The sequence below is a fragment of the Glandiceps talaboti genome, chromosome 3 (genome assembly GCF_964340395.1).
Source record: "Glandiceps talaboti chromosome 3, keGlaTala1.1, whole genome shotgun sequence".
In the NCBI taxonomy this organism is placed as follows: Eukaryota; Metazoa; Hemichordata; class Enteropneusta; family Spengelidae; genus Glandiceps; species Glandiceps talaboti.
The window spans coordinates 30,579,592-30,605,549 of record NC_135551.1 but is presented as its reverse complement, the minus strand read 5'-3'; the positions used below and the strand labels follow the sequence as shown (position 1 = coordinate 30,605,549).

General features: G+C 33.6%; 1 protein-coding gene across 1 annotated transcript in view; it reads left to right on the top strand.

The window, feature by feature from the left end:
- The first annotated feature begins 4,161 nt into the window (after positions 1-4,161).
- Positions 4,162-25,958, top strand: part of LOC144432563 (dystrophin-like) — a 292,959-nt gene continuing 271,162 nt past the window's right edge. Inside the window, exon 1 of the mRNA XM_078120804.1 lies at positions 4,162-4,712. Within this exon, the coding sequence (XP_077976930.1) occupies positions 4,589-4,712 (124 nt within the window). The 5' untranslated portion in view covers positions 4,162-4,588. The remainder of the gene's footprint in view (positions 4,713-25,958) is intronic.

Genomic DNA, 25,958 nt, shown 5'->3' with positions numbered 1-25,958 from the left:
TGCACGGAATATCGTTGCTTAAATGGTCTCCAAAAGGTGTTTTAGCAGCACAACCAGGGACAACAAATGCAATGTATTATATGGGTGTGTATGTATATGTACGGAGGTCCAAGGTTAGACTAAGGGTGGCGTAAGGTTACACGTAATTTAAATATTGTGTGAGAGTATATAGGGCTTTCGTAGCTTTGTCATTTGAGTAAGGAGGGTAGTTTTTGTATAAATTGTAGACACAGTAACATTAACATTAAACTTTAGGTGCCAACACACTGGTTGCCTGGCGAAGGTATAGAATAAGATAAAATTGCAGATTATAATCAAAACGCTTTGCTCATTATTTCATGTTATTTCTAAGATATTATGAATAATTTCGAGCGCTAGTACGGTTCAAACGAGAGTGACCTCTTGCACCTTTCTTTGCAAAGGAGTATGTCCATCGAAGTTTTAAACTTACTGTTGATGTGAAATCACCTAACTGATAAGTTTCATTTCAATGAAAACTGAAAACTTGCGAGAGCGAGACAGAGACAAAGACAGAGACAGAGACAGAGACAGAGACAGAGACAGAGAGAGAGAGAGAGAGAGAGAGAGAGATAGATAGATAGATAGATAGATAGATAGATAGATAGATAGATAGATAGATAGATAGATAGATAGATAGATAGATAGATAGATAGATAGATAGATAGATAGATAGATAGATAGATAGATAGATAGATAGATAGATAGATAAATAGATAGATAGAGAGACAGGGAGAGAGATAATTTCCGATCACACTTTTACAGCACAGTAGGGGACAACTGACCCCATTTATTATAATACGTCTTAAATGTGTCAGAACTCAGACAAGCGACGCTTCTGTCAGATCAAAGGTTGGTCACATTAAAATAGTGTTTAGGACACACGGCCTCTAATAAGGTCTTTATTGTGTATTATCTGTCCGTGCAGGGGTACTTTTATTTAGTTTTTAAGTGAGCAAATAAAATTCAAACTTTTTGCATATTTGGCACAATGTTTATTTTTAAACTTAAAATCACAAGTTTGCATCTTAATTACTAATGTTAAAGCTGCCAAGTGGCCTACATGAGGCCGAGTAGATTCCGTGTTTATCTGTTTATATGGATATACCTTAAAAGTGGGAATTGAATCTTTAAGGAGGATATATACACAACCAATTTATAATAACGTTCTCTCACGTATTGACACAAAGGGACAGCTCAGTGTCATTAGTTGGTAATGCATTCAAACCATGTTTATGACTGATTTCTAATTTGGTGTTGGTATCATTTGTGGCAATGTAAAGTATTCTGCATCTTCACAAATTAATTCATTTAATAGTATTATCCTATGTGATTTTCGGATCGTAGTAGTTTCTCATCGTTTTGTATATGGACATGATAATAGGGGAAAGAACTTGTTCAGCAATGAGGCTAATAAAACAAAATATAACACTTTGTATGTTCCCTCATAGAAGAACCACGATTCATACACAAGCTATCTTCTTTCACTTTGATTGGAAAGTAGACATATTTCGAACAAATCACTGCCCTGTCCTTCGGTGTACAGCACGTACGTATAACTAAATGATTGATAGGAAAAGCAAATATAGCGCCCTCTATCGACATTTACGCAAAAACAGCGGCCACCTGTTGGAATGTCATAACAAGTAAGGTTATTACTTGGGGCTAATGTGATATTTATTGAGTTGGAGCCGATTTACCAAAATAACCACTGAAAATCATAACGAGGCTATATGGCAAGTGATATCTTAAAGGTTCTAACAATACAAGTACAGTGATTATTTGAATGAACTAGCTTTAATATATATTGTAATGTTGATGGTTCTGAATGTACAGCGTATGTGTATAGGATCTGATAGACTCCGTAGATTATTGGTTATAAATATTAAACCCATATCGGATAGCAATAAAGTAGCACTTTTTTAAAACTTTTTATTTCCAATACAACTGCAAGACAATACAAAGGTAAACAATACATTACAGAGAAAACAATACAAAGGTAAACAATACATTACAGAGAAAACACAGGACGAACAAACGGAGAGAGGGGGACAGGGTGGGTTAACTTAATTAAATAGATTAATACATGGGATTGGAAATAATTACAATTGATAAAGAATAATGTAACAATATCTTGAACAGAAATATCTGTCTGTAATGAAAGGACTAAGCACAGAATCCTAACTTAATCACAGGAAAACACCCAATCCCTACTCAGTTGAAAAACCAGTTGCATGACTTACAGTAACGTAATAATTACAAAGCTAATGATTCCCATTTATGCCCCAGGGCTCCTCTGTGAGCAAATTTAAAGTAGCACTTAACAAAACATTTAAAGACACATCCCGAAACTTAACTTAGGATTCTGTATGGTTTGAAAATATGTTTTAAAATGTGTTGTAACAGCTGCTTACGTTTTGACACTTACTTGTTAGATGTAATGACAGAATCGTAATTATCATACACCCTGAACAATATTGAATCACGTATGGGTAAATCTAGTCGTGGAGCAGTACACATAGTATGGTGCAACATATCTAATACAATTGTTTCATCAAGTCCGAACCAAAAAATCATCGATCCGAAATGAACTTGATCACGATTTCAACTTATTACTGTAATACTACTTATAGATAAATAATACCCTCTAATTAGCATGTAGTGTCTATAATCAGTACTTTTCAGTGAATTTATTGTTTGTTGTGTGATCGAAAAAATGATATCCCAGTTATAGCTAGTACAGGTTACCTGAATACTATTTAGTCACCATCGATATCGGTCCATGGTAATTAAACTGAAAATGCGTTGAATCACTACAAGACGTAACAGTACAATGAACACAACATATCACGGGAATCGAAACCAAAGCAGCAATAAAGTGTGTCAGAGATAAAAAGTTGTAATACTAAAGCATTTAAAATTGTATGGCAAGTTAAGGAACTTTATTAGACTGTGCCATAGAAATAACGTGTCCTCTTTTACGACACTGTCCAAGACACGCCGCTATTTCGTTGAGTCAGCAAGAAACTATGCTTCGGCTTGCGATAATTCAAAATTAGAAGGACACAGAATATTACTTGTATGTTGTATTTGTAAGGTGATGTACACGTCATATAAAATATACTCGCAATGGGAACCAGATCCGACTACACAAGAAAAAGCAAATAAAATACACAAATTATCAAAAAACATATTGACTGAATATAAGAACTATACACGACATGTACAGTTACTAGAGACAATGCAATACTAAAGAACGCTATGTACAGTGAATTTCACAATATCAGCTTTGGTGTTTGATATAACCACGCAGAAACCAACAAGAAACTGTATATGTCACAGTTCAATAGCAAGATCGCCTTTTTTGCTACATTTAGTCTAAATGAAATTTACATTTGTAAATATATTGTAACTCCATATTTGGGCACCAATCTTTTTCTTAGTATCAAACATGCACCCGTAAATGTCCTTTGTGGTGTTCGATGTCTGTATGGTGTATGGTGGCATGTGTACAGTGTAGTTCATTTCACGTAGACAAAATGTAGCAAGAAACTGTACTCATTCAATCTTGCTATCTATAAAGTGTAGCATGTCTTGTTTCTTATTGGTTTCTGTATATATTATTATACTGTATAATATTATTATATATTACTAATATCAGAGCTACAAATTTGTATTTCTGCGCTCCTGTTATTACGGCGTTTATCCTACACTGGAAACCTTTATATGCAATTAACAAAAAACATGGTTAAATAATGCTAATCACGATGAAATTTGAAGTTCAAGGATAAGCACTAAAATGGACCTGTAGCCGCAAACAAGTATGTGATAGGGAACTTGCAAGCCTCATGGGTCACATTATGATTTTAAACAGACGACATATATTATGATAAGTTTGGTCGGCTTGAAGGGATTTCAAAACGTATCTGGTTTCTTGGAGTTACTCTTCAATAGGTTACTGCCTATACAGAATAAATAATACATCTATTATGTAGGTGTGTGGTGCTGATCTATAGTCCCTCTGGGACTCCAACCTGACATGCCGACTGTCATAATGGTATGATCCAATATGCATCATAAAAGAAACCCTAAATAAATGGAGAGCTGTCCAAACTGCACGCTGGAAGAGCTGGCAGCCAGCACTGCACTACCACGGGCACGTAACAAAGCAGTTTGAGATACCGATATAACGTCTGTTTCGTGCATCAGTATCATCGGAGGTGGTAATCAACAAAATTTCCTGGATTTCTACCTGGGATTTTTACGCGATTATCCACATCAGATCCGTTTCTGCACGTGTGTGGCTCCAGTTCATTCAAATTTCGTAAACAATACGCGAACACCATCCGCCGTCGATATATTTTGATGTTTTACTTCGTTTGATATCGTATCGTATTGTGAAGGCGTAGTAACGTCACCTTGACTTACTTTTGGACGAACCGCTGGATCGCTGTTTTCTATCTTTGCTTTTGGTCGATGAAAACCTGCGAGGAAGTGAAAGCGCGGAAAGTTCATCTGATCTGTTACATTGTAATAATATTGTTGTGATGAGGAATACCGTATAATAATAATGGCAAACGGCGGAGAAAACGGTGGAGTGCCATATACCTATACGGCAGCTTCACACTTCTACGATCCAAATTTGGAGGCCCACGAAGCCGCAAGGTTTGGTCGCATAATAAAGACAAAATCAGGTAAGTTAGATTGATATTTTAGTATATCCGCGTTGAGTCGTATTGTACAAAGATAGTTGTTCGAACTGTCATTGTCCAATTGAACCATCTTCATGATTGATTATCTTTTTTTAATAACATCCCTTTAACACATCGTTCCTCTGATCGACACATGTTATGATTCGAACTCTTTGACCATCGCTCTTAGAACCGATAATGTTAGACGCAACCTGCCAGACATATTAATTAATTAATGATTAGAGGAAATGTGTTTGTTGTGAATTGTTTACTGCTTTGTTAACAAAGTTACACCCATGTTTCTGTTTGTGAAAGACTTGTGAAATACCGTCTCAGTTCAAACAATAGAATAGAATAGAATATTGGTCCAGATGGACGATGTAGGAATTTACACCAATGTACGTGTAGCCTGGCTCCACGTCAATTCCCAGGCGTCAGTTAAGTGACATACCTGGAGGGGAAAGGTATATGCATTCAGTCAAAATACATACCATCAGCAAGTTTGTGTAACATTATGCAATTACCCACTATCTCAAATTTGCTATAATACCAGGTATCAAAAATACAGAAATTTACGTTTTGTTCACCAAACTTCTTCCAGAATTTCAGACAAACTTTTATTACATTCTTTTTTGTAGTAATTTTGTAATAGGTTTCTAAAGATAAACTGACGATTTAAGAGTTCCTATATACTAGTACTGCTGTTAGTTTGGTTCAAGATTTAAAAAAAAAAAAAGGATTTTCAGTCATAGTAAACTAAATTCTACCTTGTGCAAATGAAGTAATATGATAGGTTTCAGAATTTTATTTAAAAAAAATGAATATAACAGTTCTAGAGTTTTAGTTCCATGGATCTTGTTTTTCAATCCTTTCTACTGTTGAAAAAATGTGCAAACTGGTTGAGTGAACAGTTTGCCAACAATGGCTAATTAGAAAGTTATCTAATGCAATCTGGTCTTTTTATTCTTTTTCTGTACTTGAGGCTAGGTGGTTTGTAAAGTAGTAATACTGATTTGCATAAGTGTAACAGCTGAAGTAGATTCAAACTAAAATGTACAATATCTACTGAATGCTCCTCAGCATGTCAGCTTTGGATATTTAAAAAAAAAAACAATTTTAAAATGTACAAGGCCAGAAGTTTGAATTGTAAAGAGAATGTAGTTGTAATGTGTTGGGTTTGGTTGGGTTGTGTTGCGTTAATTATGTTGGGTTGCATTGCATTGGGTTGGGTTGGGTTGTGTTAAATAAGACCAATCAGATAGTGATGTGATGTGTTGGAACTTTTTATGCTTGTATAGATTCCAAATTCTAGTTTTCTGAAATGACAGCAATTAAAATGTATCAAAATAAAATAAAACCAAAAAGATTTTTTTTGTTTGTAATTTCCACCCAGTTTCCACTTGTTTGATAACTTTCCATCCATTGTACCGAGAAAGAAGTAGTGTTACTTTTAGTTCTAAAGAAAAAAACACAAAGCAAGTTGCTAGGTGTGAGTAGGATTCCCAACATGTTGTAGGTGACACTGGTAGCTAATCCTGTACTTCTGTTAATACCCAGGTAACAACACTGACTAAATATTGACATCTAGAAGAGGCTTAAAAGATTGAAAAGGAACTAAATTCACACCTTTATATCCGCCTACTCAAATATATTCGACATGTACTTTTCATCCATTGGACTGGAATTATAATATTTTTTGACAGAACTAGGTTATAGATCTTAGACAGACACTTTAGCTTGTCATTGTATAGCTACCCTACCTGGATGTTGTCGTAAAAAGTCGACTCTAGAGAGGTTCACATTTCAAATCTTAGTTGTCAAGATGTTAGATTAAAGGTTGTGAACTCACTGCATATTATATAGAAGTATGTAGGAATCGATGTAGTGTCTTCAAGGTATATGTTGTAACCATAGAGTCGAGGTGTAAATTGTGTAGCACATTGTCTATTTTGTTCAGATCCTTGAACAGAGTAAGCTGCTGGCTTTCTGATAATGCGTCCTACGATTGACTGAATGTGAAAGAAATATGCAGTGATCTATAAGATAATACATTACGTATGAGAAATTTTTAATGATTCTACATGAGAGCAGACGGTCGTATTGATGAGATACGATAAAAGGATAGAAAACAACTCTAAAAATGCATATCTAGGTGTATCCATATATATATAGCATGTTTTCAATCATTATTCAGTTATTTTATGTATAATTTATGATCCTTCTCTAAAATTACAGTCAAATCGAAAATATAAAGTTTTAATTTGTGCGCTTTACACATTTGAGATCAAAATAGAGTTTCTTTTTTATCTATGAGATATAGTGTTGAGAGTTTTTTTATCTTGAAATCTCACTTTATCTCATGTGACTGTAATTTTTTGATAATTTTTTTCAAATTACCTAAAAAAAGTTTAGGTTGGGAAACAGAAAACTAGCTTGGATCAGGTTACTGTAACCAAACAATATTTTTTGACCATAGTTTAAAAAAAAAGTATGAAAAAAAGTAAGTGTATGTCATACTTTAATTGTCCAAATTTGACTTTAAAGGAAATACTTTTTTTGATTAAAGTTCCCAAATTTTGGCAATAAACGACAATTTTGGCAATAAACAACAATTTTGGCAACAAACGACAATTTTGGCAATAAACAACAATTTTGGCTTAGATCTGCAATCATGAGATCACCATTGTACAATCTGAAACATGGTTTTTCGAATCCTACCGTAAAGAACATTGATTTTTAAAATTATTTTGCCAAATATAAGGTTGGTCGTCGTGGGAACATGTAGAATTGGGAATTGATTATATGGAATTTCAGTGATTTCAATGTAATATCTAGACAGACAATGGATAAATCCAATACGGAATGGAATGATTCTAAGTTGACATGTGAGAAGGAAAAATCTAAACTAGGTGTGACACCTTTTATTGTGGTTTGTTGTCTTGAATTTATAATTAGATTTATGGGGAAACTAAATTATAAAATCTCGCTGGATTTGCCTTTATGCCTTTATGGGTTCGTCAGTATGTTGTATTTGAAGACAGTCAACCTTTTGAGAAAATGAATTTAGTTTGTGGCAAAAAACAATACAACATTATGCAATGCAATGCAAAAGGTCACAATGCCAAATAATGCAGTTATTCAAAATAATGCAATGCAACACAATGCAATGCAAAATAATGCAATGCAAAATAATGCAATGTAACATAATAATGTAACATAGTGCAATGCAAAATAATGCAATGCAACACAACACAATCCAAAATAATGCAATATATAATGCAATGCATCGCAGTGCAAAATAATGCAATGCAACACAACACAACACAACACAACACAACACAACACAACACAACACAAGACAACACAACACAACACAACACAACACAACACAACACAACACAACACAACATAACATAACAGAATACAATAACAATACAACATGACAAACACGAAAAGTAGCATAACACAACATAACATAGCAGAACACAATATAACATAGCAGAACACAATATAACATAGCAGAACACAATATAACATAGCAAAAAATAATGTTGCAAAGTGAAATGTTTAGTGAAGATTTACTCTAAATTTTGTTTATCTGCTGCTTGTGTGATAGTATGTCTTACCTGTATAAATATGTTCCTATGTTATAGTATATGGTCCTTATGGACTCTAAACCATTAGATATTACCTCAAAATATGAATATCCTAAGGGGCCATGTCACTATGAGTCACTTGAAGAGTAGTGACAAAACCCTTAGGTCATGAGTATTTTCCAGCTGAATGGAGAAAAAAGATAGGGGAATAATATAATTATACCTCCTCAAGCATAATTCATGAAAAATTGGAGAAAAATTGTGATTTGGAACATTTTGAGTCATATTTTGAGCACTGCAGAATTAACAATATAGATGAATGTTGTGGTGACATAGAACAATCCAGGTATAAATTCAATATTTTGTGTTTAAACATGTTCAACTTGGCTTGGGTGAGGTATAATCCACTGTACTACATCCTGGACATTTACACGGTGTTTAAACCAGCGATTTTCAGAGATTCTGATCACGAACGTCTCTTATTCCTTAATAAAAAACAAACAAAAGCAGAGAAAGTCGTGTCTATGCCTGTAAAGAATTTGTCATGACATTCCAAACATTTAAAAAGATGAATAGTACAGTGATAACAACTATGTTTTATTGTTTAGAGAACAATAACGATACAAATACCTAATTTGTTAATTTCATACAATATGTACCATATGACAGAATATCTGTTACCACTCAAAAAAAAAATGAAAATAGAGGAAAACATCTGTATTTTGAGTACATATGTCTATCCAGATATTTGTACCAAAATAATCCTAATTTCAATAGGAAGTCAGTAGGTCTGTGGCACAAAATTTATTTATCCAATTCTTGTTCATGCTGTGTTTTTGATAAATTTATAACATTTTAGAAAGAAACCTCCAAATATTTTAATCATTGTTCCATAACCAACTTGTTTTGCTGAGATTTGGTAACCCAGGTAACAAAAACTGTAAGATCTGGTAAAACGGGAATATATATTATACTAAAAGTCTAAGAAAAACCTGCAAGATTATAAATAGCTTCTATCATAAATTCTCCTAATTTGCATATTAAAAAGAATTTTACAATGTGAGTAGTTCATACGTGTTTGATGTTATTAAACCATGGTCTTTGTTCTGACATTTTTATCATATTTAGTGACTCGGTATGTCTTTGTTTTGTTTTGAATACTCCTAGTGTGATGAACTTCTAGCTGTAAATTAGAAATAAGTCCAAAAAGGCCTGGAAGCCTACTTACCCTGGTTTTGTTACCATTTTTGCATAAATTAAGGAGTTTGGAAGCATACTGATCGTGCATTTTGTTACTATTTTTGCATAAACTATTAAAGTATCCTCAAATGCTTACTCAGCCTGGTTTTGTTACCACTTATACATAAACTAAGGAGATCCAGAAGAATACAGACCCAGGTTTTGTTACGATTTCTGCATAAACTGAGGAATTGAGAGTATGATTTTCATTTTCTCAAGAGTATACTACAGAATTATGAGAAGGCTTGAGACCCTTAGTACTTGGTTTGGGAAAACACTCAATAAATAACTTTATTGAATATTAAGAAATAGATTCACCAGAAGAAACATAGAGGTTCGACTAGAAAAACAGAAAATTTGCCACGGATAGTGAAAAATATTTCCTTTTAATATGCAGGTAAAAGTTAATGTTTTATTTAACTTGAAAATAAACCATGATGCCTCTACCCCCTATTTTAAAATGGTACATTCGTGGTAGTACTTGATAATTGAATGACCAGGTACTACAAATTGTGAAGTAATGACGTCCACAATTTTATAAGATAGATTGCACAGTAATAAAGGTTATAAAAGCAGGAACTATCTTGTTGTTAGAAGTTCTTCTTGAGACAGGAAATTCCGGATATTAATTTTGAAATGGAGAGGTTTTCCGGTACAATGGCAGAAAATTGACAGGCGTGGTTAATGGAATAATGAATAAATTACATACAATATATGATATGCATTTAATCAATATATTATATAGGTATTGACAGCTTGTTGCTACGATCTCGCAGCATATGACTTACTTTCACTGTTTTTGCTACAAGAGCAGAAACCAATTCAACAGAGAAGGAAGCAAGCACAAATTTATAGCAATTTTAATAGTAAGATTTTACAACTCCTTAAGAAAGAAAATCGGGTGAAAATTTATGCTATAATTTGAAAACACATTTTTGATGAAAAGCTTTGAAAACCAGTGGAGTGAAACAGATACAGAAATTATAAATTTAAATGACTTTGTAATAGAAATCCTAAATGTATTTTAACATTAGAACGATAACAAGTACATATCTCTTGTCATTGCCAATAACTAAATTCATAGCATACATCTGTTTTTATCTCTTTAGTTCGTGTAATCTCTTCCAGCTAGTTAAAAAACAACATACAGGCAATACATAATTAATATTCATGTTACTTACGTGAAAACCTCACGAGATGGATAACATGTAAAGCTATTTTTTCTAGCAATGATTAATGAACAATTGTAAAAGGTAGAGTTGTATATGACAAATGACTCTCACTTCATCTGTTATTATCTGGGGATATTTATTGGCAGAGACAGTTGACATTAACACGGCCCAGCAAACAGCTATCGTGAGTATTCATTCCTATTAGGGAGACAATTTCTCTTATTGTTCTTCTGACATAACTGACACAAAGTCTTTATTTTGCCCTTAGGCCTAAAAAAAAATTGTGATTCCGATTACACTCAATTTTAGAATAGGTGGGGTAGGTAGATTTAAAAAAAAAAAAAAATTTCATGTGTGAGTGTCTAGTTCAGGTATGTTTTCCATTCTTTTCCATTTGGTCTCTGTGTTATTGGTTTCTTCCCATCAGATGTACAACCATTAAAGATTGGAAGAACAGTTTTATATTGTCGTTTTAAGTTGATGTCAGTTTCTGTGTCCATTATTTCTTGTGAGACTTCACAATTTTCGTGATTTATTTTAATTTTACTCGAATACTTCAAATTAAACAGGTTTAGGGTCGGCAGTGAAAAACTAGGTGGGGTTGGGTAACTTTTTTAGACCTTTATACTCTAAAATGAAGATATATTGATATATATATATAAAGATATTCCACAGAATATAACAGTGGTAGACAGATTATTTTAATATTTGATATTCAGACTAGAAAATGATGTACCATAGAGAAATTTTTGAAAACGGACAAACAATTTTCATTTTTTGTGATTGACCAATTGACTGCTTTTTTGAAAGATGAAGGAAATAAAAGAATTATTGCCGGTAGCTAGATTGAATCATCGTTATTCAAAATTGTATTTTTCAGTGAAGAATGATAGAATGAGGAATGAATAGTGTAGTTTAGGATATGATGAATTAGTTTATAAGCAATGGAATTTGAAATTGTAATGACAATGGCATTTTGTACTTACAATGTACAGATTACAGAAATTCTTGTATACATGTTACTATTTATTATTTAAATTGATTATAGCCATGGTAACGGTGACTAACCTATTTCTGTAAATGTACCTAAGATTCACAGAAATGAAATATTTTCAAAATGATGTTTTATTTGTAAGGAACGAATGAATTGCAACTCCAGCCAATATCTGTAAATTTACCAAAGATTCTTGGAAATGAAATATTTTCAAAATGATGTTTTATTTGTAAGTAATGGATGAATTTGAAAGCAATCCCATTTCTGTAAATTTTACGACAGATTTACAGAAATGTAATATTTCTGAAATATATTTCATTTCTAAATAATTGATAAATTGTGACTTTAGCCTATTATAATGTAAATTACCAAAGATTCACAGCAATATGATATTTCTGAAATGCTGTTTTTAGTATTTGTAAGGATGATTGATAAATTGTAACTCTACCCTATTTCTGTAAATTCACAAAATATTCATGAAATTCAAAATACCACAAATGATGAAGAAAATATTGCTTATGGTTCCAAGAGTCAAAAGGACAGTAAAAATAGTTTCATTTCTAATTTATCGTTCCAAAGTAACTATATTTTACTATCCTATCACAAATGATGTTTTCAGTGTAAATAACTTATGAATGATATAATTATGAAGCAGACGATAATTAATGCAAGTATCACAAATATTCCAAGGTATGTCAGGTAGAAAACCTACATTATTTTCACATAAAAAAAAAATTGTGTAATTGTTGGCTGTATGTAGCTGGAATTGCATGGTGAAATAATGTACATCAACAAAATAACCACAAATTCAACTTAAATGACAATTGCAAAAAAATGAATATAACCAAAAATTATCAAAAACAATACTCACAAATGTTAGTCCACTAAAATAATGACAAAAGGTATTCATGTTTTGACAGCACAAATTTTACAATATTACCAAAATTAATAACCACAATAGTTATTCATTGCACTGTATTGATCTAAAATAACCATAAATATTTCACTGCTGGAAAACACAAATTCAACCAAAATGACAAAAAAATTTATTTGTCAGTTTTCAAATTTCAGTTATTGTCCTCATAGTTCTGACATGTCCTTTTCATCGTTTATGACATTGGATTTTGAGAGTAATTGGATCAGACCATCAACAGATTGAGTTGACAGTTTATACCCTACAATGACAAAGTAGTAATTTTGTGCAGGAATGGAAAACAATTTAGACAACTAATTTCCTTGTAATGTGAGTACAAAATAATAGCATAGAGTGATGTATCATCGACATACAAGGTTTACATATTCATATGATGTATTACTTTATCTCATCTACAATTTATTGCCAAATTTAACAGTTATTTCAAGTATAATAACTATTGATCGTGAGTTATGGATATACTAGAATGACTGGGGTCAAAGGTTATTTAGTGAAATAGAGAACTATGTATCGTTTAATAATAATAACTGAAAGGAACTCAGGTCAAAGGTCAGAAATATAATTTACATAAACGCTTAGTTAACTTGATTCCAATAATAGTAAAGTGTATTATTGAAATACTTTGTTTCAAGAAGAAAGAAAAGTTATTGATGATTTACAACAACAACAACAACAACAACAACAACAGCAACAGCAGCAGCAGTAATAGCACAAAAAACAAGAACAAGAACAACATCATTGACAACAACACAACAGCCTTTGACTTTGTGGGTCATCCAAGTAATTCAACAATTTGTACCAGTTTTTATTTGTATCTGTCGATCTTGTTGTTTTACTGAAATAAACTAATCTAATCTAAACAACAACAAAATAAGAGGAACAACAAAGTGACAACAGCAGCAACAAAGGAAAAACATGAACAGTGACAATGTCAACATAACACAGCAACAAGAACAGCAACAGTTAAGTGACAACAGCAGCAACAAGGGAAAAACATGAACAGTGACGATGTCAATACATAACACAACAAGAACAGCAACAGTGAAGTAACAAAAAAAAAAGAGGAACCATAAAATAAAGCTATGCAAAGAACAAAACAAGTTTTATGGGATGATAAAAAATAGGCAGACTCTGACTTTTGAGGTTCTTTTCAAAGTTTGACACAAACACAAACTATTCTACCTGCGTTCTAAAAATGTATTAATTGCACCCACATATCATTAGTTTCTATAAGAATTTGTATGACTACAGTTTGTAGAAATAAACTTACGTCATTACATATTCCAATTCAACTTAGTTTTATTACAATATTATCTTACTCTGTACAAAACACCTTCACTAACAACACAAAGAATATACCAAAGAATATACCATAAAATAAACACATGTAACATAAAATACCAACACTGCATTGAACAAAGACATCATGGTGACGTCATAACTAATGTGACGTCACCCACATATCATTAGTTTTTTATAAGAATTCATATGAGTACAGTTTCTGAAAATGTTTTTACAAAATCAAAAAAAAAATGTACGTTATTTGTATGATAAAAAAAATGCTATATAAGATAAGATAAGATAAGATAACACTTTATTTTAGCCGTTTAGAAAATTTTACATTTCTAATTTGGTATTTAAACAAAATAAAGTTAATAATGATCTATGAAATATAAATATTAAAGTATACAGTAGTTCTAGTGTGTGTCTATTGACTACATGTATCATCCAGGTATATGTAGAGAGCGGTTATAATATCCTTATGTTTTGATTGTAGTATATATCTAAATTGCTCTCCTCTATCTAAGTTTATAAAGTTTGAGTATCTAAGTTATATGTAAGAAACATTATCAGCATTTGGAGATTATTTAGAGTCCAAACTATGTTATTGACAACTTCAAGGTTAAATAATTACCTATATCCACTCCTGAGTTGATAGATTTGTCAATGCTTTACAATATTCACAAAATAAGAACTGCCACAATTTTTTTAAAATTGAAGATGAACAAACCCCCTCACTCATCCAACTGAAATCATTTTTTTTATCCTACATTCAATGGTCTTTTAACTTCGCCGTTAATTAATTGTCAGTTAGGTTAGTTAAGACTAGTGTGGCGACAGATCTTGTAGTCAATATTTCGTTGACTAGCATGGCGACATATCTTGTAGTCAATATTTCATTAAGACTAGCGTGGCGACACATGTCTTGTTAATTATTTGTACCATATGACAACCTTTTGCATACTGCACAATAAATCAAATGATAAATTTCTGTTTTAATCTTGGCTATTTTTCATTTTTACACCATTAAAGTCAGTAAATTATTCTCTAAGGTAGAATGTGCCTTGGGACCAGTTTCCCTGAAAGTCAAAAATTTATCCAAAGTTCGCCAAAGTTTTCCATATGAAAGTTTCCTTTTGAAAGAAATGTAGGGATTCATTGTCTTGCTTTGATCAAATTAACAATCTTTTATTTTACCACAGTATCAACACCAGTGTTTTTGCTAAAGTCGGGGAACCATGGTAACAGAAAGGGGTAAACATTGCACAGTTTCCCAAAACAATCTCCCATAATTTTGTTTGGGAACCCCATGGTAAAGTTACTGTGGAACCCCCAGGAGATTTTACTTGCTTACCACTCTTATCAAAAACACCGAACACAGTGATTGGTGGCCATATTGGATTCTAAAATTGCTTGATTTTGGTTTGATTTGACCTTTGTTTGTAAAATTTGTAAAATTTGAATGTTGACTTCAGAATTTTGATCTTCATCTTAACTGAGAATGGGGTTTAATTTTTTAACTATTAGTAACAGCAACATTTTAAGATTTTTATTTCTGTTACTACAATAATTGGTGATCACATATAAACTATTTTTGTAAATTTCTTATGTAGAAATCTTTCCTGCCAAAAGTTGGCAAAGAGAAATTCTCACTTCTCTTTAAATTTTATTGATTTTATACTGAGTAAATGTTGCAAAAAATAAAATGATATCTCACTAAAATACGCCGTATTCCGGTTATCGAAAAAGCCCCGAAAAGATAAAAGATATGATTGTTTGGCCACTAGGGGCGCTGTTTTAGAACCGGAAGTGAGGGCCAGAAATTGTAGAGCATTGTTGCAAAGCATAGAGTCTATAGGCATCGTAACCACTGACTAAAGATTGTCTGTCATTCCCCGTAACTTTACGCTATAATATTGCATTATCGCCCATCAAATAACGAAATAGCAAATTAACCTCTCGTTCTCCTAATATTTCGCGTAAGTTTGGCTCTGCAATTCGAACGTCAGGAAAACCCAAAAGTAGCAACATTTTGAAACGGGTAGTACACTGACATCTCACTCACGTTTTCAGTGTGACCTCGTCCATTTGCGTTACCGTTGGAGAAATTGTAGTGATTGCTTCCAGTCAAACATCGGAACGGAAAAAGGTACAAAAACAGAGGAAAGAACCTTCAAAATCACAATATACGCTACAGTTATTGCAGCTTGTATAAAACCAATCTGATTAAAATCCGATGTAGATGTCGGCTAATCGTTCATTGCTATTTTACTTTCGTTATTGTGCGTGAACTGACCTGCGTGGTACATGTTTGATCGCCTCCTCTACCGATCAGGACAAAAACGTAAACATGTACCACGAAGGTCAATTCAGGCAAAATAACGAAGGTAAAATAGCAATGAACGATTAGCCGACATCTACATCGGATTTTAATCAGATCGGTATAAGACATGGTATGATGAGTGAACCACGTAAACGTTACATGTAAGGCCAATTCATTGAAGGGGTGGGCGGTGTGGTACATCAATCACAATAACAATATTTATGATTCGTTGCCGACTTCAATGGGTTTTTTTATACACTGATGGTCCTGAATGAAGAATAGCAAGCTAACCAAAGTGTGATAGTAAAGTTGAGTATATCAATACACATATGTTTATGCCAACTTATAACCAGTACATGAAATGTTTTTTTCCGGACAAAGTTTTATGATTTCACCCGTGGTGCTACACCACTGTTCTAATAAACAAGAAAGGCCTAAGTATGCGGCGACATCAGTTACAATATAAACATGTGGCTTGGTAATTGTCGACCGAACTCTCAATATTGCAATGACTGTAGCTGGAAGCTGTTCAATCTGATTAAAATCCGATGTAGATGTCGGCTAATCGTTCATTGCTATTTTACCTTCGTTATTTTGCCTGATATTATTTTTCTTGGTACATGTTTACATTTTTCAGCCTGATCGTAGAGGAGGCGATCAGGCAGGCTAAAAAATGTAAACATGTACCAAGAAGGTCAATTCAGGCAAAATAACGAAGGTAAAATAGCAATGAACGATCAGACAACATCTACATCGGATTTTAATCAGATTGGAAGCTGTTGTCAGATTTGTAATTTTCTAATCGTTCTTTTGTCCAGCAACAGACACCAGTAAGGTAAAGAAATATGTTTATCATGTCTACATCAGGTATATTTCGAAGGTCATCCGTCCAACTTTCAATGTTTCCGCTGTCGATTAGTAAATGCCCGACATCCACTATTCGTCTCCTCTTCCGTTCTCTCAGAAAATTATCATTTTCTAGTGTTTCAAGACCAAGGTTGACAGCATTTCTGGCGATATCTAGTAGATTTAGAAGTAGTAATTTTCCACTCTTTTATGAATGCACGGGGTTCTTTTACGCCCATTTTGTTGACAGCTTCATACATCGCCATACTATTAGATGCCATGACGAAAATTCTGGCCCTCACTTTGTCAGATATGGTGCGCCCTCTCGCGATACTTTCCTGCGAAACAACCGGAAGTTCGATAACCGGAATACGCCGTATTGCATTTTTAGAGAAAATGTTATGTATTATGGTAGTTAAAAATTTGATTGTAACATTTGACTGAAATGTATATAGTATATGAGCAGATATGATGTCATCAAGATTATTAACAGGCATAGCTATAATGTCTGACTAGTGTGGTACCTCAGTGTACTGTAATCAAGAATTATATACTTCTCCAGGCATAGCTATAACATCTGACTTCAGTATAGTACCTCAGTGTACTGTTATATCACTTCTACAAGTTTGTGATCCTATCGACACTAATGTCAAGTAGTTTGAAATGACATATTAAGGTGCAATTCAGGTCACCATATGGTGTACGGTTTATCACAGTTCTACTTTACCTCATAAAAAAGATTATCAGCTAATACCATCATAGTAACATATTGTGTAGTAGTTAACAGATAAGAGTGTTGACATAAAGGTAAGATCAACAATCGGATAGAGTTTTGTAATAGCTGTAAGCAGTTCATGATGTGAAGAGCTAGTGTCACTACAGTTTCAAGTTATTTTCTGCACTTTCTGTATGTGTAATCATGTCTAGTGTTACACATGGTTTACCTTTGAGCAATATTATAAAACTGCTATATAAGAATATAGGGTAGACCCCCCAGGCTAGTGATTTTATGTATGGTGCAAAGACTGAATGTGGGTAGACCACAGCCTAGTGAAATGTTGGATTGGTACAAGCCACCTAGGTTATTGAATTTATGGCTGCAAAGACTGGATATGACAGACCACTTAGGCTAGTGAAATTATGGATTGGTACAGACCACCTAGGCTAATGAATTTATGGAAAGATGGATGCAAAGACTGGAGTGGATATGACAGACCACTTAGTCTAGTGAATATGCCTAGGCACCCGAATCAATCTGTATGATGGGTATCTGTGTGGTATGATGGACCACTTAGACTGATGAACTTATGACTACCTATGTGTAATATGACAGACCACCTAAACTAGTGAATTTGATGATGAATGTGTTAGTGATCAACGAAAGAAAAGACAAAGTATATGACATTCTAATGCTACTATAGAATTTATTCCATTGGGTAAATTTGCCATAGCTTAATGACATACATTTCATATAACAACTTCTGAATACACAAGACAGACAGATGGACGGACAGACGGACGGACGGACGGACGGACGGACGGACGGAATGAATGATGGATGGCTTTATATCCGGACTACTAATACTAATAGTTCCTTCCATCAAGTTCACTCATTCTGTGCTTTCTGATTCTCCAATTACAACCATTGATTAGACATGATGTCATCAATATGCAAATGATCATAATAAATTGTACTGTTGTCATGGTAAAGTGTAATTCTATATACAGTCTACTGGAATATCTCATTAACGTGTTCATAATTGCACCATTTGCTCAGCTTCCTACATGTTGTATACAATTATGGTAGCTTATGCCATTTTCAACCTCAGCGGTATGATTTTGATGTCCATTGTAACAACAATTTAATTATAATCTCATTCATTGGCAATTTCAGTATTATAGTAAGTCATGCTTGAATTGACATGTAAAATGGTACAAAGTATTAGTGTGTGTTATAATTTTACGGTCTGTGAAACCAATTTTCAATGTAAGGTTTTATACCTAAAAGTATGTTACGATAGCTGGGTTGCAATGTAAGGTTTTACACGTAAAAGTACATTACAATAGCTGGGTTGCAATGTAAGGTTTTATACCCAAAAGTACATTACGATAGCTGGGTTGCAATGTAAGGTTTTATACCTAAATGTACATTGCGATAGCTGCATGGGTTGCAATGTAAGGTTTTATACCTAAATGTACATTATGATAGCTGGGTTGCAATGTAAGGTTTTATGCCTAAATGTACATTGCGATAGCTGCATGGGTTGCAATGTAAGGTTTTATGCCTAAATGTACATTATGATAGTTGGGTTGCAATGTAAGGTTTTATGCCTAAGTGTACATTATGATACTTGGGTTGCAATGTAATGTTTTATGCCTAAATGTACATTATGATAGCTGGGTTGCAGTGCAAGGTTTTTACAATAGCTGCATTGAAGTTAAGAACCAGTATAGCTGTCAAAAAACCCCTAAAAACATCCACCTACCTCCCAATGTTTCAACATTTATTGGATTCTTTCAGTGAAAATGTATCATATTTAAAAGTACATGATAATGTAAACTATAATATTTAATGTACATGATAATGTAAACTGTAGATTAACTCAGAAAAAAACCAAATTAATAATGATATTTACTTAAAAAATATAACTAAGGATTTTAAAAACTGTTCTATATACACTAATACTACATAAAATGCTGTATCTACAGTTGGTACTTGAAAATTGAAATCATGAAGTTTGTTTGTTTTGTAAAAAGTGACCTGATGACAACTTTATGGTGCTTTGCTGGATTTACCTCCACTTCATAATGGGCATTTACCACAACCATCAAATATTATACATAATTTATAAGTTATAGATAGAAATAGAAATATGATTGATAGCTACTTGTCACATATGACCTACAGTACACATTTAGTCAGCTAGTGAATACACCAAACCCAAGGGTATTTTTACCTGTCAATTCTTGTAGGTGTTTATGGATTGTTGAATCTGTGCCAAGTTGCCAGCAATGTAACATTGAGATTTAGATGAAAAGAGCATATGTATTGACATTGTAGTAGGGTTTTGTTTCACTATAGGGTGTTGTATCTGTGTCTTGATCAGCTCTACACCGAGGTACGGTCATTGTAAAGTTATTGTTGCTGTAAAAAGACCTGTTTTTGAATGCTACTTTGAATATGTCAAGTAAGGAGTATGCTGGTAGGATAATATCACACACAAGCGGACCATAATTTAATTGACCACCAATTACCATAGTGCTTACACTAAAAATAAAAAGATACATGTCTTGCTAGCAGTGTACAGTAGTTTACTTTCAAATGACAATTTTTACTTTGTAGTCTTTCTTTATTGCATAACAACATGGCATGTAGCAAGCATGGTAAAACATACAAAAATAACACACAGAAATAAAATGAATACAATACAGTTATTTAACCAACTGCTAAACAGAGAATCAAATAACTTTTTGGACTTTGAGTGTCGGTAGAAATTTTCATTTGATACTATGAAGCCAACTATGAACCCTAAAGAGTCCTTGAATGTTCATTCTCACAGTATCATTCTTGCAATCCAGGGGCTGTTATTTCTTCCGCAACAATGCAAAATAACAAGTGATGGCACATTTTGGATGGTTCCATAAAAGAAGCTGTGGTTTGCGATGATGCGCTGTATATATTTGAATTGATCAATGTCTTACAAAAGTGCACTACACTGCATCTCAGTGTTCTTTACATGGCTGAAAATGAAGATGAACAACAAAATTCACCAAAACTTGTGTGGGTCATAAGAAATTATTCTGTGTTGATGGCATGTCAAATTAGCGTGAGGGAACACTACATGAAAATGACATTAAAATGAACTCAAAAGTTGTAGAATGATCAATAGTGTGAGAACCTCTTAACACAGTGACAAATACTAAATGTGATTTCTGTAAAATTAATAATTTTGATAACATTTATTTTATTTGTGTATAAATTAAACTGAAAACTGTTGTCAGATACTTGAAAGTAACCTTACATTTTGTTTTTGCAGCTGACAACATTGTAAAAAAAATGATTTTATTTTGATTGCTGGATGGTTTTTCCAAATATTTATTTGGACTATAGACATATTGAAGGAAAGTAGATGTGATTGCATAGCTAAATTGTTAGCAATGATTTTCAGGAGAAATTGCTTTAAAACGGTATGTAGATTATGGTCAAATGGTAGTTTTGTTCAAGGTATAGACACTAAAAGTGGAATTTTTATGCTAGTCTAGAATCAAGTCATGAGGGGATTTTTGGCTCTCACCGTGACACCTTTTCCCCAACTATGGCTGGCATTTCGCTAGTGGTCAGTTACTTTGATAAAGCTTTGGCCAGAAATCGGGTGCAAATTCTTATTGGGTTTTAAAAGTTTTCCTACTTCTGTGAGGAGATGTCAGTAGCATGACCACGTGATTAGAACCAATTCAAAGGGTTGAGCTGTGGCATATGATTAGAACCAATTCAAAGGGTTGAGCTGTATGATGTAAACATGATTGTAATATTAAATCCTCGCTGCAGGAAATCATAATCTATTTATGTTTGACGAAATGGCTGCTAGTGAAATGCCAGGCATGGTAGGAGAAAGGTGAGAACCAAATATTCCCAGGTGACTGGATTCTAGGCTGGGAATTAGCTACTTTTTAACTATTCCCTACCTCTAAGCAAATCAAATGCACCATTTTTTGTTTTATTGTAGTTGCAACATATGATGATGGGATTATGATATCTGGTCGCAACTGCTGGTGCAAATTTGACTTTGATGACAGATTAGATATATATCCAATTGATGTAGAAGTTTTGCATTTAATAGTGTACAATTTGTGTCAGTGGTTTCCTTGATAACTCTCTGTTTATTACATTAAGACGTTAATATGAATCATTTATAATAAAGCACAGACGTATGAAGTGATCTTTGGTACTTGTACATATTACTGCTTGCACAGCTGTTGTTGACATTGTGTGTATGCATGTCTGTTCTATAAGTCTCATGTCAGTACCTGATTTTCACCCACCATAATTTGACATATTTTGTGTATTTTGATAGAAAATAATAATTTCAATATATTTAGTTTGTTTTAATTAAACGTTGCTATGAATCAAGGAGTCAGAAATTGTTGAGTGTATGAAGTTTCTTGAATTTTTACTGACATCTTCTTGGCATCGTCAGTGGTATTGTACAAATTATTGACTGATGTTACATCATGTGTATGATACTTTTTAGCATTTACAGTGATGTAACTGATTGGAAAGTGTTGATTTGTCTAGAAAAGGCATTGATTGGTCCATACAAAGAATCCTTACAGCCTGGTCAATGTAAGAGTCCGATGTTAAGCTTCCCTTCCAGTGTACCCTCGAATGATAGCCAAATTTTGTTGTTGTGAATCAAAATGAGAAAAACTGTAATTTCTTGTGAGTCATCACATAGTAAGAGATAGGGGAACACCAAATTTTGGTGCATCAATCACTAGAAATTATGTGCATCAATGGCTTGTCAAATTGGCTTAAAGGACACAGTGTCCCCTCAGACATTTCTGTATTAAAAACAAGACAACATTGATGTCATAGAGATTAGCTATGAATATGCATACATGGTCACAAAAAAATGTCCAATAATTTCTTAAAATTCATATTTTTTAGTGACACCTCCAATAGATATATTCCAAACAAATTTATTTTTTAAGACAAATTCCGTTCAAGTTGAGTAGATACAAGATGGGGTTCGATGTGGGTTGGCATATTTGTTGTCGTCAAAAAGTATTACAAAATTTGTTTAAGGTTTATCTAAAAAAGAGGGAATTCTGGTGATTCAAACTTGCGTATACTATATTTTACATGCCTTCTATCAAAATATTGTAATACTGTAAATTATTTTGGAGACTCAAGTAAATTTGTATAAATTTCCTTGTATCAGAATTTCAAGTGTTTAACTACTGCAAATTATCTTGAGAAATCACACATGGGGTTTAGTTGAACTTGCATAAATATATCCATATATCTTGTACCAACATTTTGTAGGCATCCATGATAAAATATCTGGGGGACTTTACATGTAGATTTGCATACTGTAAACCTACATATTTTCACTACTACAATATTTTGTAATTTTACAGTCTTCAGTTAGTTCTCAAAGACTAAATTTTACTAATTACCAGACTGGTGCATTGTGTATATGTACAAATTTTGTCATTTAACAGTCTTCAGCTGGTTCTCAAAAACTAATTTTGACTAATTTCCATATTGGTTCATTGAGTATATGCACAAGAAGGCATTTCAGTCACTACTTATTTTTGCATCCCCCCCCCCCCCCCCAGCAAAGTAAGCAAAAATAGGTCTTTAGTGAAAATTTCCAGGTGTACAGTATATTTCCTTGCACCAAAGTTTTGTAGGCATCCATCAATCTTGGCATTTTACCTACTTATTGCCCATAACAAAAGTATATGTAAACATTGACTAAAATAACTGAAGCTTCTGGTCTTTGCAGTATTATCAGTGATTTCAATAGATGTAAACCTCCACTGGTTTCATACAAAGCAGTCTTAGATAACCATCTTGTTAACAATTACCCTAGTTAAATAAAGGGATGTTGACAGCAGAATTCCGACTGCAATTTTACCTACAGGTTTAAGGTGTTGATAGATAGGGTTGCCAGTGTCGGACTATTAGACAGGATGGCTATCAATATAATGTAAGGAAATCTAGTCAATAATACACATATACTTCACAAAGTAGGAGTTGAGTATCTTAAACAAAAAAAACAAAAAACAAAAATAAAAGGAATTGTTTCTGGTCAGGACAGTTTGTCTAAAGTGGTGTGAGGGTTATTTTTGTGTTTTCCCATGGATCTGCAGACTACATGGGTTGGACAAAAAAAAATTGACACAGAATATTTAAGTGAAGCGCGCACTGACCAGAAACAATTCTTTTTTTCTTTGTTGGCCTTAGAACCTGCATATGTACCAGTCATCAATATAATGACTTTTAACCTTTGAATATCCAAAAGGATATATGTATATAAGGATAAATATGATGATGATGTGAATCTGTGACATTGACTTTGATCAAGCTTTTTGATTTATTTGTTTCCTTTGTAATATATCAAGTTAACTATCAGGCAATTCTGACTATCATATCAATTAAAATTGAATATACGAAAAGTCCAATTTACCCACCTTTACCCAACCTTTACCCACCTTTACCCAACCTTTACCCTACCTGTGACCCACCTAACTACCATCTCTGTCAAGGGGTAGTACAAGACGAAGTGACACTTTTGACTGTTTACAGCCCCCAGGGGAGAGATCACCGGGGGTAAATTAAGTCATAGGTATCACTTCGTCTCATACTCACCTCATTTACAATCCTCTGCTAAAGATTTACCTCGATGGAAAGACATGGTGAAATATGACTTCGTATAGTGCTAGAGCTAAGCCACACTAATAATGTGATACTTCACAAAGTAGGAATTGACAGGCATTGAATGTCTTAGAGCCATTATATTCGTGACTGCATTGCTATGTACTAGCTGGTAAATATGATGATGGTGGGAACCCATGAATTTGACTTTGACTTTGACCTTGATTATATCTGTGGATATACAGATAGATAGCGATTATATTATATTGACCATTAGATATATGGCTTTCAATTAGAAGGTAATCATACCACTATTAAAATTTAATAAACTCACACTTTACAAAGTAGAAATTGATTATTTTAGGGCTATTTTTTTTATGACAATTAACATTGCACCATACATGTAATATTCAAAATTTGAGTCCATAACTTGGACTTTTATCTTTTATTAAACCTGTGAAATAGAGAGGGAGTCCATTGTAACTGCAAGGTATAGCTATTCATAAATAGAAGATAATCAAACCATTTGATATCGGGGTGGGAAGGGGTATGGTGTGTGGGGTTGAGGTTGGTATGGACTGCAGGATTAGACTGATATCGGGGTGGGAAGGGGTATGGTGTGTGGGGGTGAGGTTGGTATGGACTGCAGGATTAGACTGATATCGGGGTGGGAAGGGGTATGGTGTGTGGGGGTGAGGTTGGTATGGATTGGACTGAACAACAATTTTTGTGTGTCTTAAGTTAAAATTCAGCAATATCTTTCCTCCAGCCGCCCCTACCCCAACATATCTAAATGCACCTGTAATTATGTGCAAATACTTTACAAAGTAGAAATCAGTGATCTTCCAGCTAGCCATTATATGGGGGATTACATCTCTATGTGTAAGCAATGACTTTGAACTTGTGACTTATAATGACCTTGAATCAAGCCTTTCATATTTATAGATATATAGGTTTGCCAATGTTGGACCATTATTTGGGTTGGCAGTGTTGGACCATTATTTGGGTTGGCAGTGTTGGACCATTATTTGGGTTGGCAGTGTTGGACCATTATTTGGGTTGGCAGTGTTGGACCATTATTTGGGTTGCCATTGTTTCGACCTGAGTCCTCAGGTCTTCTTTAGGGATGTGAAGTCACACATTGTTTATGCATGTGTGACTTCAGAATATTGTCCCTGACAGATGGTAAAGTATATCGGCCTGCATCTCTGTTTAACGATGGTTCTAATGTTCTGATATAAATGGCTTACTTGATTCCCCTAACAAATCAGTCCAGTTCTCTGTCCAGGATGGAAACATTCTCCATATTAACTCTATGTCCAGGACAGTCTTTGTGGATGTGTTTATGTACAGTATAGTTTATTTTATCTGGCAGGTGGCATGGCAAGATGAAGAATTGAATTTTCTGATTCTCATCTCATCATATCTCATTTCATCTCATCTCATCTCATCTCATCTCATCTCATCTCATCTCGTCTCA